Genomic DNA, 19,189 nt, shown 5'->3' with positions numbered 1-19,189 from the left:
AGTGGGGCTTCTGTCCGGGACCCTAACTCCCTGGAAACCCGCAGCTCTGCAATTCCGTCCTTGTCGTTCCTCACCTTTCCTCCACGCTCCTTTCCTTCACCCTCTCCCCGTCTCCCTGGCCTCCTTCTGTCCCCCTCACCTGTCCAGCCTCCCCTCTACCAATTCTGCCATCTTTGCGCCTACTCGTCCGTCCTTCCACGGAAGTGAACCCTATAATGCGCCGCCCCTCGCCACAACGCACGGGAGTCCGCTTGGATCCACTTGCTCTATTTTTTAATTCCACGTTTTATCTTGAGCGGCATTTAAAGGCAGGAAGGACCAGGCAGGTGAAAAGGCGTGCGGCCCCTGTCACTGGAGGCCTTCGCTCGTTCCTGAGACATGGTAGCCCTCTGCAGAGGCAAAGAAGCAGGGGGAGAGTCGGTGCATATGGACAGTAAATAAGATGGTGCGTTGTTGCCCAGTAAGTTGTGAGCTTTAAAAATGTGAATAAAGCGGCGCCCGGCCGAAGGCACCCCCGGCGCCGATGAGGCCGCGCCTCCTCCCGGAACTGGTCCGCGCGGCAGGGCGGGAGGAGCCGCAGGAGCCGGGCTATCGCACGCCGCGGGCCATGGAGGTCCTTCCCGCAGGCGGGGGCCGGATGGGGCGCCCGGAGCCCAGGGCAGGGCCGGAGGACGCGGCGGTGGAGGCGGTTCCCGGAGTGCCCCGAGCCCCGTGCGTGCGAGGGGCGCCCCCGGCGGAGCGGCCTCGGGGCTCCCGGGACTCCTGGGAGGCTGAGGAGGACCTGGAGTCCGGCGAGCCGCGGGACGGCCGGACGAGCCGCACGGCGTCCCTGGTGAGCGGGCTGCTCACCGAGCTGTACAGCTGCGCGGAGGAGGAGGAAGCGGCGGGCAGGGGCCGCGGGCCCGGGGGTCGCCAACGGCGCCGCGACAGCCTCGACAGCTCCACGGAGGCTTCCGGCTCCGACGTGTTCCTGGGCGGCCGCGGCAGCGCCGGCGACTCCCGCGTGCTGCAGGAGCTGCAGGAGCGGCCGAGCCAGCGGCACCAGATGCAGTACCTGCGGCAGAAAGACATTAATGAACTGAAGACAATCCTTCGAGAGCTAAAGTACAGAATTGGCATTCAATCAGCAAAGTTACTTCGGCAGCTGAAGCAAAAAGACAGGCTTCTGCACAAAGTACAGAGAAACTGTGATATTGTGACTGCATGCTTGCAGGCTGTGTCCCAGAAGCGAAGAGTTGACACAAAGTTGAAGTTCACTCTTGAGCCATCTTTAGGTCAAAATGGTTTTCAGCAGTGGTATGATGCTCTCAAGGCAGTTGCCAGATTATCAACAGGAATACCAAAGGAATGGAGGAGAAAGGTTTGGTTGACCTTGGCAGATCATTATTTGCACAGTATAGCTATTGATTGGGACAAAACCATGCGCTTCACTTTCAATGAAAGGAGTAATCCTGATGATGACTCGATGGGAATTCAGATAGTCAAGGATCTTCACCGCACAGGCTGCAGCTCTTACTGTGGCCAGGAGGCTGAGCAGGACAGGGTTGTGTTAAAACGGGTCCTGTTGGCCTACGCCCGATGGAACAAGAATGTTGGGTACTGCCAAGGCTTTAACATCCTGGCTGCTCTAATTCTGGAAGTAGTGGAAGGCAATGAAGGGGATGCACTGAAAATTATGATTTACCTTATTGATAAGGTACTTCCCGAGAGCTATTTTGTCAATAATCTCCGGGCTTTGTCTGTGGATATGGCGGTCTTCAGAGATCTCTTGAGACTGAAGCTCCCCGAATTATCTCAGCACCTGGATACTCTTCAGAGAACAGCAAACAAGGAAAGTGGAGGTGGATACGAGCCCCCCCTTACGAATGTCTTCACGATGCAGTGGTTTCTGACTCTCTTTGCTACATGCCTCCCTAACCATACGGTCTTAAAGATCTGGGATTCAGTCTTCTTCGAAGGTTCGGAAATCATCTTGAGAGTGTCGCTGGCCATCTGGGCAAAATTGGGGGAGTAAGTGATTGCCCCGTTCTGTTCTGTTCTGTTCTGTGGGGGGGGGGGGCTTACGCAATGTTGTGCTCTAACGTGCAAAGCATCTCTATTTAAGTAGGAGCAAAAGAGAAAGTTGGGAACTTTGTCGAATTGCTTTAGCCCCCTGAAATCTTAGTTGGCTGATTCTTGATTGTTGGGGGGGAAAATAGAATCTATTTAGGGGAAGGGGGCAGACTTTTCCAGGTCTGTAGATCTCCTTCTCCTAAGTCCTAGTGTTCTGGCTGGTTTACTCTGCAGCCTGTCCCTGAACTCTAGTTGAGAAGTAGGGGAAGGAGAGGAACGGAGAAGAGGAAGATTGGAGAGGAGTAGCTGGGTTTGTTGATTAACATTCTTGGATGATTTTTGAATCCTTAGTCTTTATTTAGTTCTGCCCTTCAGGGTCATGATAAAATTAAATGAGATAATATGTACAAGGTGTCTCTGGTGCTTAATACATAGTCAGTAGTGGAAAACACAAAGGGCACCTAGCTGGTTTAGTTGGTAGACCGTGCTACTCTCCATCGCAGGGTTGTGAGCTCAAGCCCCACTTTGGGTGTGGATCCTACTTAAAAAAATAGTATCTGAGTTTCTTCCGAATTTTTCCTTGTGGTTGAGTTCCAATTTCGGAGCGTTGTGGTCTGAGAATATGCAGGGAATAATTAACTAAGAGACACATGAAAAAATGTTCAAAATCATTAGCCATCAGGGAAATTCAAATCAAAACCACACTGAGATACCACCTTACGCCAGTTAGAATGGCAAAAATTGACAAGGCAAGAAACAACAATTGCTGGAGAGGATGTGGAGAAAGGGGATCCCTCCTACATTTTCGGTGGGAATGCAAGTTGGTACAGCCACTCTGGAAAACAGTGTGGAGGTCCCTTAAAAAGTTAAAAATTGAGCTACCCTATGACCCAGCCATTGCACTACTGGGTGTTTACCCCCAGAGATACAGACGTAGTGAAGAGAAGGGCCATATGCACCCCAACGTTCATAGCAGCATTGTCCACAATAGCTAAATCGTGGAAGGAGCCGAGATGCTCTTCAACAGATGACTGGATTAAGAAGTTGTGGTCCATATGTACAATGGAATATTACTCAGCTATCGGAAAGAACGAGTTCTCAACATTTGCTGCAACATGGACGGCACTGGAGGAGATAATGCTAAGTGAAATAAGTCAAGCAGAGAAAGACAACTATCATATGATTTCTCTCATCTATGGAACATAAGAACTAGGATGATCAGTAGGGGAAGAAAGGGATAAAGAAAGGGGGGGTAATCAGAAGGGGGAATGAAACATGAGAGACTATGGACTCTGAGAAACAAACTGGGGGCCTCAGAGGGGAGGGGGTGGGGGAATGGGATAGACCGGTGATGGGTAGTAAGGAGGGCACGTATTGCATGGTGCACTGGGTGTTATACGCAACTAATGAATCATCGAACTTTACATCAAAAACCAGGGATGTACTGTATGGTGACTAACATAATATAATAAAAAAAATTAAAATAAATAAAAAAATAGTAGAACACAAAAAAAAAAAAAAAAAAAAATGTGAATAAAGACACAATTTTGATAATGGCCAATTTTCAACGAGATCCGAAAGAACAAGAAATATGAAGCAGTAGTGTCACGGCCACGAATGCTTGGGGCTTGGTTTCCCCTGGCTGCTGAATTTTGGAACTTTGGAGAGAAGAAGCGTGCAGTAAAACGTTGTAGCAGAGGATGGTTTCGATCCATCGACCTCTGGGTTATGGGCCCAGCACGCTTCCGCTGCGCCACTCTGCTACCTGTCAGACCTCTCGCATTGATTCTCACACATTTGTCTGTCCTTAGGACGGTCCTCCGAGAATGCCACTATTCCTTTTTCCTCTCTTGCACCCGCTCTTCCACTTCGGCCTCCCACCCGGGTCTACCCCACATTGCCTCCTCAGACCTGCCGCCTGCAAGAAATCGCTGAGACGTCTGCGCCTTTCAACGTACGCAAGAAAACCCAGAATCTGAACTGAAGCCCTTTCTCGGGAGCTCGGTGTTCACCGGTTAGGGCTTCCCCCACGGGTTTCTAGGGGTGGATTCAAAACTAGCATCTCCCGCGCCTCCACCAGCGCGCTCGCGGACCCGAAGCTGGGCCGCCTGGCCGCTCCGCGACCCCGGAGGGGACGAGGGCGTGGGGGCAGAGCCGGGGTACCGGGCTCCCGAGCAGAGGGCGATCTCGGCGGAGCGGTGCAGGGGAGGGGCGAGGCAGGGGCGGGGGGCGGGCCGAGGGCCGGGCAGAAGGAGGGGCAGGCGGGGGCGGGGCTCCCCGCGGCTTGTCACTGTGGGGACAGTAGGGCACGCGGTTCGGCGACAGGGGAGGAACAGTCACTCGCAGGGTTGCAGGGAAGTGGGGACCGCACGAGACTCGCGGGAGGCTCCGTGCCCTCTTCCCGTGCACTGGGACGTCCTGACTACAAGAAATCTCCAATTTCTAGTCTCCGCACTGAGTGGGTGTGCGTGAGACGGTCTGTGGTGTGTTATAACCACCTGATCTATGGACCATGGAGCGGGGGAAACAGGCCCGGGTCGCTTTCTAGTTATGTCCGTGGACCCGCTCTTGTCAGCGAAGCCTGGTTCTTCCGGACAAAGAATCCTGCCAAGCTGTTTTTAAAGCTTCCTTTCTTAACTAACACCCTTTGCCTGCGCCTTCCTACTTGTCCCTCTCAGACACTGTCTCTTCTTTCTCCCACCTTCCAAGGATGCTCCCAGAGCATCCTTGAAAAACTCTCTCTTCCACAAAAGTATCTGAAGCCTCCTCTCAGTTTGTGCAGGGAGTTTCCTTTTTCCCTCCAGGCACTAGGCCTTACAGCTGTCAGAGCCCAAGGTGCTGTCACCTTGCTGGAATCTTTGTTCACACCTGAGCCCATGGCCACCTGCTGCCTACTTAATCAAAACCAGACTTCTCTCCTTCCAGCTTCATGGTTATACGTCATATTCGTTTGTATGATTTGGACTGCTCTAAAGCTCAAAAGAAAAAAGAAGTCTTGAACGTACAAGGCGCTCTCTACTGGAGAGGTAAATTTTTAAATGGATTTTTACAAAGACAGGTTATCAATACTCCAAACTTCTTAAGGAACGAGAAATGATTGCTGTCCAAGGGCAGAGCAAACACTAGTTTCCTGAGATGAGCCTGGCCACCAACATTCCAAATCAAGTGCGACGTTTATTGCATAAACTCCAGCCTCAGGAAATTCTGAGCTGCTCTGTCCTTCTCAATTTTCCCTCTGAAATCTGCGGGCGGCTGTTCTACTCTTTCATTTTCTCTGCTACAGGAGCCTGCAGAATTTGTGTGGACCTCCTAAGACGAAGCCATGGGGTCATGAGTTCCCCAGGATGGTTTCACTCCGAATAACCTCCCAGCAGCATTAACATAATAAGTAAATAAATAAATACCTCATTCCGAAAGAGACCACTGGCCTCTGGTCCTGGAAGCCAGTAACTTTCAGTCCTAAGTGAGTGTTCCTCCAGGAAAACCTAGAAGAGAAGGTTTGGAAGTGCGGTGAGATCCAGCTGTGGTGGGTTGTGGTGTTGTGAGTGGCCCTCCACAAGACCATTCTAAAGCTCAGGGCAGAGGTATCTTATTCCAGCAAAACCGCCCTGAGGCCTGGTGTGTTGCTCATGCTTTGTGGGCATTGTATTTAGCTGGAGTCCAGGGCGTATGCCACAAATATCTCATGTCTGTAGCTCGCTCCTCACGCCTCATCGTTAGCTTCAAAACTGTCTTTCCATTTCTATTCAGAAACTTAAAGATCGTATGTAGAAGGCCCGTGTGGCAGTCACAGTTCTGCCCCAGCTGTTAGAGGAGCCACAGATGACATTCCAGCACCAGAGGGACCAAGCTGTTCTCTCTCCCTTGAGGTTCTGAATACGGTTTATGAGTAGTGACACACAAATTAAATTTTGAACAATTATTTTTAAAGGCCTTTAAATCATAAAGATGTTTATTATCTCAGCATTGAATGAGACTGTTAACCTTAAAAACAAAAACTGCCAATTATTTTACCAGCAAAAGATGGGTTTATTTGGGAATAAAAGAGAATCGCAATCTGGAACAAACAGGCTATGGCAAAACCATAGGCAAATCCAGAGCTCTTATAAGGAGAAGAGGGGTAAGTTGGGAAGACAGTTACAAACTAAAATCCGTTGGAATAAACTGGGAGTTCAAGTATGGTGACTTCTCATTGGCTGAGCTGAGGTGGGGGGGGTTGATGAAGAAAGCGTCTCTTCCTGTGGCTGGAAGAGTAGAATAGTATCCATTTGCAAGGTGAAGTCCCTCTCTTCCTGTTGGGTCTGCAGTTGGAATGGTAGGGCAGAAAGTGGTGTTGGGTGGACTGGGAGACCCTGGGCCCTGAGGCCTGTGCCCAGCCCAGCCTCAGGAAGCTCCTGGTTCTTGCCACAAGAAAGAATTCAAGGACACGACAGTTGAGAGGAGCAAGTAGAAAGTTTATTAAGGTGAGAGTACACTTGAGACATTGTGAAAGCAAGTGAGCTCGAGGGAGAGTTGCCCATTCAGGGTTTGGGTTACTATCTTTTACTGACAGTTGTTAATGAGGGAATGGAATATTTATTACGTGGGGAGGGGATTTTTTTGGTTTCATGACTTTTCATCCTTACTTGGTCAGGGTTTCCACCTGCCTTCTTTGTCTTGGGCCTGTCTAACGCAGTTTGGCTTCTTGTGGTTTTGTTTTGGAGTGCTACCAGGACCAGTCTCTAACATCCTCTTTTTGGCCCCAGGCATCCTGTTAGAGCCTAACTAACTGCCTACTCTAGCAGGATGGGGTTAGTTACCTCCATCAATCCAATTGTGGAGTCTTTAACGACCCTGGCTATATCTCTGGTCTGCTAGATTTTCACTGTTTCAGTTGACTTGCATATTGTATTGGGCTTGAGAAACAAATATCACGTGCCTTCTAGAGCCTCTGCTGATTTTGAATTCCTTTCACAATACATACATCTGGTATTTTAAATAATCAAGGAGGGAGGGACAGAAAAAAAGATTCAGAACAAAGGAAGAAGAAAGAAGAATACATTGTTTTTATTAATCTGGAGAACATACAACAATTAGAAAGTGTAGGGGAGGAAAATTTTCCTTCTATTCTTCTAGATTCTTTTGGCTAGTCTATTAATTAGTTTGACATAAAACAGATCTATAGGACAAAAACAAATTTAATTTCTTACCTACGAGAGCCCCAAAGATAAGAGACTGAAGGGAAAGTTGGCTTATATGCCACCCTGAGCTAAGGAATGGGATGGAGGTCTGGGGTTTCAAAGAGAAGGAAGACAATTCACAGGAAGATGGGAAGAACAAATGTTTGGTAAACAAATGTTTGTCATGCCAGGCAAGACAATGGGACACAGGGAGGACTTTGAACAAACAGGCCCTGCTAGCTCCCCTCAGCTTACCACACCTGGCCCATACTCTTTGTAGTTATCTCTGCTAATAGTTCTCTTCCTGGACCAGGCCCTCTATCTAAATTCTTTCAGGCAGTTGGGTCCCAATGCCAAAGTGGCACAGCCTGGGTGGCATATTCTGCTCCCCTTCTAAAGCATGTAAACTAAGGAAAGCATAAAAGGTTTTAAAATGTTCCACCTGACCACAGTACTGCAATTAAATACATATATCCCCAGTTCTATAAATAGGTAAACTAAGATAAGAGTCAGGACTGACCTGATCAAACATGTCTCCAACTCCACTAACACTCTGCTGATTAGCTTACAGTTAAACAGCTTATCTAAAATTTCATATATGTCGGAAAAAAAATTGTCAAAGACTTAAAAATGGACAACAGAAATTATTGGGTCCTTACCTTAGTGAAGTGCTGGGCATTGTCTAGCAGACCCTCTGGGAATTACCTGATTTTACAGGAATGTGCACATTTAACTGACTTTCTATCCGCTAGTCTGTTCTAGAACTCTATGATGGTAGAAGTTAACTTACAGAAAGTGACAGTAATGCAAGTGATTCTTGTTTATATCAGCACAAAGGATTTTGCTCAGTTGAGATACAATTTTGCCCAGTAGAAGAGATAACCCCAAACATTGAGTTTTATTGCCCTATAGGATATTAACCAGTTTTGCTTCTTTGAGCAAATTTATTTCATCCTTTCTGATTGCTTGTCGTCTGTTCTTCATATCTCCTTTGAAGCATTTCTATCACTTTACGCATTAATTGGTGAGATATATGAAATCTTCGACACTGTGTTCATTTTAAATTTGTTTAAAAGTGAAGTTATCAGCTTTTCGTCTGATGACGCCAGTGTGTTTTGAGAGTTTAAAAGAGAGAAGGAGAAAGAAGTCCTGATTGGGATGTCTACGGCATCTTGAGGGAGCCATGACCCACGGTGGGCGGGCGATTGTTAAGTTGCTGAAAATACTAGTGTACGGGGATATTTCAGGCCCCGCACTAATAAAACTTGTTGAGATAAAGTACTGTGAGGTACTGTGGCGGGACAGTCTGAGAACATGGGGGGAGAGCCGCAGATCAAACCTGCATCCCCAGCCCCCACGCCCAAGGCCAGTCCTGCAAGTCTCGGCCAGCAGGGTTGGGGGGCAGCCGGAGAAAGACCTCCGGAGGGGTGTCGGACTTCAGAGCTGCGTTCATTCGCTCGCCAACTCAGTTTCCCCGCAGAACTCGTCGGGTCCCAGCTTTGGGTTTTGCAGGTGGTGCCGAACACCTCCTCGCTCCTGCCCCTGCTAGAAATAGCTCCCCGCTCCCTTCCTGGATGGAGGGTGTTTGATCATTGACAGTTGTTACTTCGCACACGCCCCACGTGTCGTGTCAGGATGGCCGAGTGGTCTAAGGCGCCAGACTCAAGCACCTGCTTCCCGCACTGGGGCTTCTGGTCTCCGCATGGAGGCGTGGGTTCGAATCCCACTTCTGACATGGTTCATTTTTGTTCTTGCCATACTCCTCAAACATTTTCACCTTTAGGTCCTAGGTCTCACTCTTCCCCCTCGAGACTCCTCCAGCTCTCCCCGCCTGCGCAGCCCCATCTCGATTTCCCCGCACGAGGGCAGCACCCTCCGTTACTTCGTCCTTCCCCTCCCCCCACCAGACCCCTCCACAGGCAGCATCACCGCGCCTACAGCACATCCGAAGGCATCTCTCGCACCCCAGCCACGCAGCTGACCAACGAAAATTCTCCATTAGAGAACCTGCGTGTTTCCACACCCTGTTGGGCGCATTTAAACATCGCAGAGCCACCAGTGACCCCTCTTCCTGGAGAGAAGGTGGCAGCGATTTTCACCAGAAAGTCATGACTTGCTCTGCCAACCTGGTGACCTTAACGAAGCCTGGGAACTCATCTTAAAAACAAACAAAACAAAACAAAAGATACGAGGTAACCAGAAAGACCTCCCTTTCCTGGGAGACACGTGCAGCCAGATTCCGTGGTCAGGAGGAAGATGCTACATTGTCTGCCTTGCCGTGGGGAAAGTACAGGCCAGTCTCCTGCCTGGCCATGAGAACGAGAAAGACCCAGGCTTTCATGAGTGGTAGCTCAGCTGAAGAGGCTCCCACGCATCTGTCCTAGGCTTTTCCACTGAGGAAACCGTTATGGGACAGAGATCTGGTTCCAACTTAGGTTGGCTGCTGGCTGCTGGAAAATCAGTACTCAGAGACCAGTGAGGATGGGAAAGGGAAGCCAGCAACCTGGGAAGATGATGGACTAATGTCTCAGAGACCATCTTGCCTGTCCAGGTGATGCTGGAGGGCTGTAAAGGGAAGGCAGGGGGGAAAGGGAGGGGGGCTACATGCAGGAGAAGCAGGTGTCCAGGCTGTTACTTATATGTGGACATGACCCTGAACAGACTTGCTGGACTCCGTGACAGCTGTTTTCAAGTGCAGTCAGGCCTTATCTTCTGGGACAGCCTGGTCCTTCACTCCTCAAGGCCACGGGTCTGCCAATCCCAAGGAAAGTAGGTTATTTCTGCTACAGATCAAGGGACTTAGGTCAGCAAGCAAGGAGCACATAAGCCTGAAGCAAGTTAACCTTTAAGCACTCCAACCAGGAGAGCTGTTACAAAATTACTGGGAAATTCACTGCTTTTCCCCACAGAGAGAAACTGAAAGAAACAAAACAGAATCAATAATACAACTGCTAGAAGAGATTTACAGCCTTTGTGTTTTTATATTACTGAGAAAGATATATCATGGGAGTAAATACACACATTTTCTGGTTTCCCCTTTTGCTTTAAAAGTAATATCAACATACCTTATGTTGTCATTGTCCAGGATTAGTACAAAATGACACATTGGGGGAGGGGGCAAATACTCAGATCACTGCTTGCACATTTCCATCAAGCTCAGAACAGTTTCCTGGCTCGAGGGAGCGAGAAGCCCGTACTCCTTGCCTTGAGCAGGTGTTGGGTACTTTACAAAGGGAAGCAAACGTTGCCAAAGGATTTTTATTCTATTCTATTTTTGAAGGTTTCCTATCTAGTCCCAAATATACCGTGGATGCTTTGAAACACAGAAAGCAAAGTCAGTAACAGAAAAATAAACAGTCCCAATTCAGAACAATGAAAAAGATACAAACGGAGAATACAGAGAAAAATAATTTAGAATTTCATCATTTCAGAGGAAAGGTAGAGCAGGAAAGAGTGGTAGGTGGTTATACACTTGTAGAAGTGAGAAGGAGAGTGTAAGACATGGAATTTAATAATCTGGTGAAGGGGGAGGGAGGTTTTGAATTCAAAGAAGTACATTAATCATGCTTGGCTGTCCATGACTCACTTTTGTTATTAGTCCATAAAGGTCACTCTCAGTAATACTCTGATGCTTGTTTTTCCATGTCATGCCTGGTATCCAACCCTTTCTTCCCCCCCAACATATAGATCTATAAAGTGTTTGATATTGTTCTTTAAAAAAGAAGCTATTCTCCTGCACAGAATAAAAGACAACCAACAGAATGGGAGAAAAATTTTGAAACCACGTATTGAATAAGGGGTTAGTAGTCAAAATTTGTAGAAGATTCATATAACTTAATAACAAAATAACAAGATTCATATAACTTAATAACAAAAGATTCATATAACTTAATAACTTAATAACACTCAATCTGATTTTTGAATGGGCAGAGGAACTAAATAGACATTTTTTCCAAAGACTTTCAGATGCACAGCAGGTACATGAAAAGGTGCTCAACCTCACTGTCAGGGAAACACAAATCAAACCCACAATGAGATACCACCTCCCACCTGTTAGAATAGCTGTCATCAAGAAGACCAGAGATCACGTGTTTGGGAGGACGTGGAGAAAGGGGAACCCTCTTACACTGTTGGTCGGAGTGTAAACTGTGCAGTCACTGGAAACAGTGTGGAGGTTCCTCAAAAAAATTAAAAATAGAACTATCATATGACACAGAAATCCCACTTCTGTGTATTTTATTCAAAGGAAATAAAAACAGAGTATTGAAGAGACATACGCACTCCCATGTTTATTGCAGTATTACTCACAATAGCCAAGATATGGAAGCAAACTTTATCTGTCAATGCATGAATGGATAAAGATGTAAGATATGTAATAATATATATATATATATAATAAAGATGTAAGATATATAATATATTTTATATGTATATTTATACATAAACTATCAAATTATATATCACTATATATACTCTTCAATTATATATAGAATATAGATATATCTATATCTCTGTATATTATATATATAATAGTATTTAGCCATGAGAAAAGAGGACATTCTGCCATTTGAATCAGCACGGATGGACCCTGAGAATATTATGCTAAGTGAGATAAGTCAGAGAGTGAAAGACAAGTACTACGTAATATCTCTTACAGGTTGAATTTTTTATTTAAAAATTGTGAAAGCGGAGAGTAAAATGGTGGACACCGGGAGGTGGAAGAAGGGGAATGGGAGAGAGATTGTTCTATGGTACATATTTGCAACTAGTAGCTAAACACTTCCTGGAAATCTAATACACGGTACAGTGATTATGGACAGCAAAGTTGTGCTATAAACATTGAACTTGTCAAGAGACTAGATCTTAACTGTTCTCAGCTCTAGAAGAAATGGTAATTATGTGGCCAGACAGAACTATGTTGTACATACAACATTACGTGTCAAGTATATCTCAATTTTGAAAAAAGAAGAAAAATGCTATGAAGACTATACTAGACAAGGCAGTCATGGAGCTGAGCTGGAATGTCGCCGGGGTACATCCCCAGGAGAGACACTGCTGACTAGTAATCCGAAGGCTATACATACAGGAAGGCAAACTCGTTTAAAAGCAAACATGCAAAAATCTAAGATCTTAATTTTAAGACCAAGTTATGTAGAACTTCATAAGATGCATTTTTTTAACTTCAAAAAAATGAAAGAAAAGACAGCTAAATCACATAATTCTGAGATAAAATCTCAAAGGGAGCTGTTGGTTTGGTTTATTTTAACATCACGGCCATTTCTCTGCTATTGCTGACCTAAACATTTTCAACGGTGTCCTCACTGGGAGGGGCTTTCCCTCGCAGTTTAGAAGGAGTAAAGGGAACTTTTTGACAGAACTTCATAACAGCTTCTTTTCCGCATGCGGGAAAACAGTGAAGACTTCAGTAGTTTTCTACAGCACAGAGCCAGGACCCAAGGCGTGGTTCCTTTTGCTGGGAAGAGAGGAGCTCTGACGGCGCTGGGGGCTGCGGCCATATGTCCCTGAAAACATCCCATAGTCTCTGGTTGGGAACTTGCCCCCTCGTCCAGAGTCGGGGTGTTCAGGAGGAACAAAACTGCAAATGTCAGAAGTGGGATTCGAACCCACGCCTCCATGCGGAGACCAGAAGCCCCAGCGCGGGAAGCAGGTGCTTGAGTCTGGCGCCTTAGACCACTCGGCCATCCTGACACCGCTGCAGCCGCCTTCTAAAGCTTCTTACTTAGGCTTCTGCCCTCGCGCTGGGCGCCCCGGAGTCGCGGAGACCGACTCTCGCTGGGGTTGGCGGACCAGGCGGGAGTTCCCAATTCTGATGCAGAAACGTAGACAGCGGAGCACCGCGTCGCTGCGGACCCGAGCCGTTCCTACAGGCCTGGAGACCCGGGTGCTCGCAGCGCCCCCACCTGGCACCTGGACCGCAGGCCGTCACCGTGATCCTTGCGACTCGGACCCGCGCCCTGCAGGCCCCGCAGCAGGCTGCTCCAGGGTCGGCGGAGACTCAGCGAGCAAACACCTTCCCCACTGCCCTGGACGGAGGGGTCGTCGTCCAGAGACCTGCTCCGTGCATTCCGAGGCATTCCTCCTGTTCTCGACCGACCCAGCCTGAGATGCCGCCGCCCGCATCCCCGCACACGGTTCGGAACCAGCTCGCTCTCCTGCCCCGCGGGGTCGCTCGGGCGCTGCGGAGTGAGCCTGTCCCTCCTTCCTCTAGAGCCCTCGGAGGCTTTTCCACCAGGTCACTCGCCCGGGGGGTGGGGGTGGGGGCAGCAGCTCTTCTGAAACAGGTTTGCCTTTTATGGCTGAAAAAATATGTTTCAGTGACTGTGGAAATGAAGTAGCCAAAAAAAGAGAAAGAAAAAGAAATAACCTTGTTGCAACTAGTATTCCCCGATTAAACTGTGAAGGAGAAAAGCAATGTAACATCCCGGTAAATAAGTCTCAGCAGGTTTCTATTAGACGGCCAGGGTCTAAATCTATAGGACACTTAAATTTGTAGACATCACTTTTAAATCTAATTTAAAATTAATTTTAATTTCTTCATCTGTGACTCTAAAATTGAGTGGGAAATATTTCTTGAATATTAAGTTATTATTTGTAGATGTTACTTTTTAAATGTGACTATATTTCAGCAGTGTAATTACAACAGTATGCAAAATTAAGTGTATATTTTGGTATTTGCATATGTTGAATTTTCGCATAAGGCTTCCTATACCTGTTTGAAGTTTATGTATCTATTTTCTATGAAGTGAAAACTTCTGAATATAGGTTTAAAATATCTGGGATACTTGAAAATGAATGTTATTAAAATGTAATGTGAATATGGAATTGCCTCTGAAAAGATGCCATAATCCACTTGTCTTTGATAGATTGGTTCCTGCACAGCACAGTCGATATTTCATGAACTTCTGGGTAGAATATTTCCTAACACCTCTTTATTATTAATTTATTTTCTTGAGTTTTTCTTTACAAGTTCAGGGGAAATTGGATAAGTGAAATCTGAGGTAGTAGGGGCTTCTGAGTTCAGCCATAAAAAGCCTGTGACAGATTGCATTGTCCAAAGATGGCCATGGCAACATAGTTCATCCCATGTGCTCTTCCTTTAGAGTGATTTTGACACATTTCCCTCCAGAGGTAGGGGTCTGTGTTCCCTCTCACTGAATCTGGATAGATCTGTGGTGTGCTGGCATCGATGCTGTGGGACTCCCCAGGCGAGCTCACCAGAGCTTCCAACAGCTTTCCCTCAGAACGTTGGTCCTCAGAACCAAGGTACCATGCTGCAAGAAAGCCCACAGGGAGGGACCCTGTAGAGAGGAACTGAGGTCTCCGGCCCTCAGCCAGCAGCAACTGGCAGACACGTGAGTAGGTGACTTCCTGCCCCAGCCTTCTAGTCTTCCAGTCGGGTCTCCAGAAATCAGGAGCAGAGACAAGCTGTGCTCTGCTGTGCTCTGCCCAAATTCCTAACCAAGTCTGTGAGAGAAGACATGATCATTGTTGTGTAAGTTAAGCCATTAAGTTGTAATATGATTTTTTATGGAGTTGGCACGTAGGAATCAATCTTGGTCCAATCAGGAGAGAGAAACCACGCAGTAATTTCCCAGGAAAAATTGTTTGCTTGCTTGCTTATTTTTAAATTATTTTTCCAGTTTTATTGAGATATAATTGACATACAACACTCTGTAAGTTGAAGGTGATGATTTGATATATGCATATATTGCAAAATGATGACCACAATAACGAGGTCACATCCGCACCTCACACTGTGACAATTTTTTCCTTGTGATGAAAACTTTTAAGATCTCCTCTCTCAGCAATTTTCAAATGTACAATTGAGTATTGCTAACTATAGTGACATGTTTTACATTATATCCCCAGAACATATTTATCTGGTAATGCACCAGGAAAGTTTTAATATAGAGAATTATTAACTACAGGGGAGATTGGAGGACTGAGGATTTGGCTAGGAAAAAATAAAGAGAATTCTAAGGACTATAAGGATAGCAGATGTAAGGGGCAGTCACCACCACCCCGAGGGCTGATACAGCACCTTAGGAAGTGAGGACAGAGATAAGGACAGAAGGAAGAGCCCTCCACCCCTCACCCCACCCCTAGCAAAGACCCAGACCTTGCTGTAAAGGGCACAGCCTGAAGGGCTCACTAAAGAGCAGAGACATTGCCCTGTTGTGCTAGCAGAACTCGCTTGAAATTGCCCTCTGGAACTTGTGGGAAATCCATCTTCTAGCTTTTCTTGGAAAGCTGTTCTTGGAGAGGTCTCTCCCTGAGGACATTCAAGAGGCATGCCAGGGGAAGGGGGGGCTGGTGCTTGCTGCTGGAGCCCGATGGGGGTGGGGAAGCCGTGCCTGGTGTAGGAGCGAGGCCCTGGGCAAGCAGCAGACCATGTAACAGGTGGGAACTAGGAAGCAAAACCCACTTCCTCCTGCAATAACTCTCCACCATCCTCTGTGAACAAAGTTTCATTGCCAGTTGGCAAAAGAAAGGATTCATATCCATTTCTAGAAAGCAGGCATAAAGAGTGAATTTGGGACTGAGAGGCAATAAATTCATAATGGGTACAAGCTAATGCAGAATTTGTTACCCGAAAATGATAACAAATCCCAAAGCTTGTGCCCTTAAGGCTGGGCAGCAGGCAGAAACCAGAAAGAGCTTGAGGAGAAGGATACTGAAAAGTCTTGAAGACAGTTTCTTCCTACCACCTCTGCTGTGCTGGGTCCCAGAGTCAGAGATGTTCAAAGGAGAGTGAGGAAAAATGCTGTTAGAAGCTGGAGAAGGGGCACCTGGCTGGCTCAGTCGGTAGAGCACGCTCTTGATCTTGAGGTTGTGAGTTGGAGGCCCATTTAGGGCATAGAGATCAATCAAAAATAAAATCTAAAAAAAAAAAAAAATGCTGGAGGAAATGAGGGCACTGCCACTAATGTCTAATGGCAGGAAGTTGAGCAACACTGTTTCTGTGCTAATGTGAAAAGTAGAAAATGGACCTAATGGATTTGGGGATTCAGCCAAGGACATGACCAGGTAAAGCTTTGAAAGTGTCACCTGGCCTTTCCCAGATGCATACGATAACATGAGCCATGAGAGAGACACACTAAAGAAGGAATTGTTCATAATAAGGGAACCAGGGCTTGCTGGATACCCAGCAAGAAAACTGTCCCTTGTTGCCAGCCTCTCCAGATGACAGACCATGTTACTATTAAGAAAGGCTTCTGGGAAAACATCAGGAAAACATGGTCTAAAGATGAAGCCATGGGTGCGACTGTAAAACCTTTGGTCAGATCCCAGAAGGATGTCAGGTGACACCACGGCGGACTTGGGAGTCAGAAATTACATATATATGTCAAACCCATGTAGTAATTGTGTTAAGCCCTTGAGATGGGGGGTAATTTGTTATGCAGCCATAGTAACTAAGGCAACAATAATGGCAAATATAATCATATTATAATTAAAGGAACAACAAGAGAAAAAGGGAAAGAAGAAATTCAAATAATGGCACTCGAGTTTCAAACCAGACTTTGAGAGGTTGTATTCACCCATATTTGACAGTCTATATTGTATCCTATTCCAGGGTCAGCAAACCACCCCACCGGCCAAATCCCACCCCATGCCCATTTTTGCATGGCCTGTGACCTCAAACATTACATTTTAAGATGGGTGAAAATATCAAAAGAGTATTTCGGGACCTGTGAAAATTATATGAAATTCCAATGTCGGTGTGATAAATAAAGAGCTGTAAGAATGCAGCCACGTTTCTGTGCTTATCTATTTTCTGTGACTATTTCTGAGCCGCACTGGAGGAACTTAGTTGTGACAGAGACCACATGCCCGCAAAGCCTAAAATATTTACTACCTGGTCTTTACAGGACGAGTCTGCCAACTCTTGCTCAAATCTGTGGTTCTGTGTTTTTTATTCTGAGCCCACTGATAGCTTTGTCTTCTTTGTTGTTCTCCCGGAGGAAGGTTAGAGCTTCTGGTTCTTTTCAGATGTTTGTTGCTCGTGTCCTATCAGTGGAGTGAACCAACTCCAGCTTCTTGGGCTAACAGTTTCTCTCTACTCTAGATTAGAGAAGCATATCCCCGGGTGGGTGGGGTGAGAGATTTGTGGAAGGCAGAGATCTGGCCACATTTCTTCCATCTGCTGCCAACAGCAGCCACACTAGGTATTAGTTGTTAGGAGAGATCTTATGGATTCCAGTTGAGTCCAGTTGACCAGAAATCTGCCTCCAAAAGGAACTATTACAAAATCAGGGTCTTCGCTTTGTGTACAAACTCAGTCCAATGGGAAGTATGGAGAAGTCTGGGCGAGCCCCTCACAGTGTGGTCGGCCGACCAGCACAATCCGTAAATGTTCGGTACCAGTCTGCGCTGTTTCCAGAGACGGAGCTTGTGCCAGAGTTAAGTCAACTACTTCACCAAGCATCTTGTTTAGTTCTGTTGATGATTTGTTGGTAGTGAAGTTCCTCAGTGAAGGTAGGAGTGCATTTAATTATATTCTGGAACAAGCTTGCCTCTCTGTGGACCAGTAACTGATGTTTCCTGACTGGCAACTTGGCTCGTCACTGGCGTTACAGGAGCCTTTCAACACTCAAGTGCGGGGCAAGACTGTGCATTTTATTTTTTTAATTTTTTTTTAAGATTTTATTTATTTATTTGACAGAGAGAGACAACGAGAGAGGGAACACAAGCAGGGGGAGTGGGAGAGGGAGAAGCAGGCTTCTGGCCTAGCAGGGAGCCCAAAGCGGGGCTCCATCCCAGGACACTGGGATCACGACCTGAGCCAAAGGCAGACACTTAACGACTGAGCCACCCAGGTGCCCCAAGACTGTGCATTTTAAAATGATAATTCAGGGGCGCCTGGATGGCACAGCGGTTAAGCGCCTGCCTTCGGCTCGGGGCGTGATCCTGGCATTGTGGGATCGAGCCCCACATCGGGCTCTTCCGCTATGAGCCTGCTTCTTCTCCCACTCCCCCTGCTTGTGTTCCCTCTCTCACTGGCTGTCTCTATCTCTGTCGAATAAATAAATAAAATCTTTAAAAAAATAAAAATAAAATAAAATGATAATTCATTCTACTAGTATCAGAATGAGATTTCCAACACATTATTTGTATAGATCATCGAGTCTCCAAGAGATACAGACTTGCTTACCAGCAGGCCTAATGAAGCCAGGAAATATGCCCACCTTGCAGCCTCAGTTGGCTGTTTGGAATGAACAGAGCTACTGCCGAACACCAGAAGCCCCACATTTTCTCCAGGACCAGATGCCTCCCCAGCCTTATCTGACAGAAGAGCTGCCTTGCACATGCCAGTCTCACTGGGACACATCTGCTGGAAAGAACCTATGCTTCATGCCTTCTTCCTCACTTCATGTCAGGTAGTGGCAAACATATCCGTACTCCTCCTTGCAGTGGCTGTACTCCCAATATAGGATGATAAAAATTATTTAGCAATACATATTACTTATCAGCTGCTCAAGCTTCAACCTACACTATTATCCAAGGTTTATACAAGATGGAAGATCAGGACTTAACCAACCCTACACTAACCCTATGGTTACAGTTACAACAGCAGGTGTGATCATTCTCCATTTGCCCATCCAGACCCATTCTCTGCCCTGCTTTTCTGCCCTGGAAGGCTGCATCAGTTGGGCTCTCTTGCCCCTAGCTAGCTCCTGTCTGGACTCAGCCAATGGAAGGGACTGGCAGATGGGAGACGGCAAGAAGAGGAGAAAGGTAGGTGCCTGATGTCCCCTCTTGAACGTAACCTGAAGTGTGGAGATCAATCCAATGGGTGTTCTGAAAACTCTTGCTAAAACAAATTCCAATTGGGCAAAGATTTCTTACATTAGAAGGAGGTGGAAATTAGTAACAACGTAGGGAAAAGTTCATTGTCTAGGTTGGCATCACAGAGTCAAAGGGCCAGGTCCTACATAGACTGAATTCTGAATCATTTG

At 46.6% G+C, this 19,189-nt stretch overlaps 1 protein-coding gene and 3 non-coding genes across 4 annotated transcripts; 2 read left to right on the top strand and 2 right to left on the bottom strand.

Moving 5' to 3' along the window:
- The first annotated feature begins 516 nt into the window (after window positions 1–516).
- Window positions 517–3,290, top strand: LOC130542241 (TBC1 domain family member 30-like). The gene is made up of 2 exons (XM_057304971.1): window positions 517–2,010; window positions 3,044–3,290. The coding sequence occupies exons 1-2, from the start codon at window positions 524–526 to the stop codon at window positions 3,045–3,047; spliced, it is 1,491 nt and encodes a 496-aa protein (XP_057160954.1). The 5' UTR covers window positions 517–523; the 3' UTR covers window positions 3,048–3,290.
- A 453-nt stretch (window positions 3,291–3,743) lies between these two features.
- Window positions 3,744–3,815, bottom strand: TRNAM-CAU (transfer RNA methionine (anticodon CAU)). Its single transcript has one exon. It is a non-coding gene; the product is annotated as a tRNA-Met (tRNA).
- Window positions 3,816–8,840: 5,025 nt separating this feature from the next.
- Window positions 8,841–8,946, top strand: TRNAL-CAA (transfer RNA leucine (anticodon CAA)). The gene is made up of 2 exons: window positions 8,841–8,878; window positions 8,901–8,946. It is a non-coding gene; the product is annotated as a tRNA-Leu (tRNA).
- A 3,868-nt stretch (window positions 8,947–12,814) lies between these two features.
- On the bottom strand, window positions 12,815–12,920 carry TRNAL-CAA (transfer RNA leucine (anticodon CAA)). Its single transcript has 2 exons — window positions 12,883–12,920; window positions 12,815–12,860 (listed from the first exon to the last, which is right to left on the bottom strand). It is a non-coding gene; the product is annotated as a tRNA-Leu (tRNA).
- Between the last annotated feature and the right edge of the window lie 6,269 nt (window positions 12,921–19,189).

The sequence above is a fragment of the Ursus arctos genome, unplaced genomic scaffold, assembly GCF_023065955.2.
Source record: "Ursus arctos isolate Adak ecotype North America unplaced genomic scaffold, UrsArc2.0 scaffold_31, whole genome shotgun sequence".
NCBI classification, from domain to species: Eukaryota; Metazoa; Chordata; class Mammalia; order Carnivora; family Ursidae; genus Ursus; species Ursus arctos.
The sequence above is the reverse complement of the archived record's forward strand: the minus strand, read 5'-3'. Positions and strand labels throughout refer to the sequence as shown.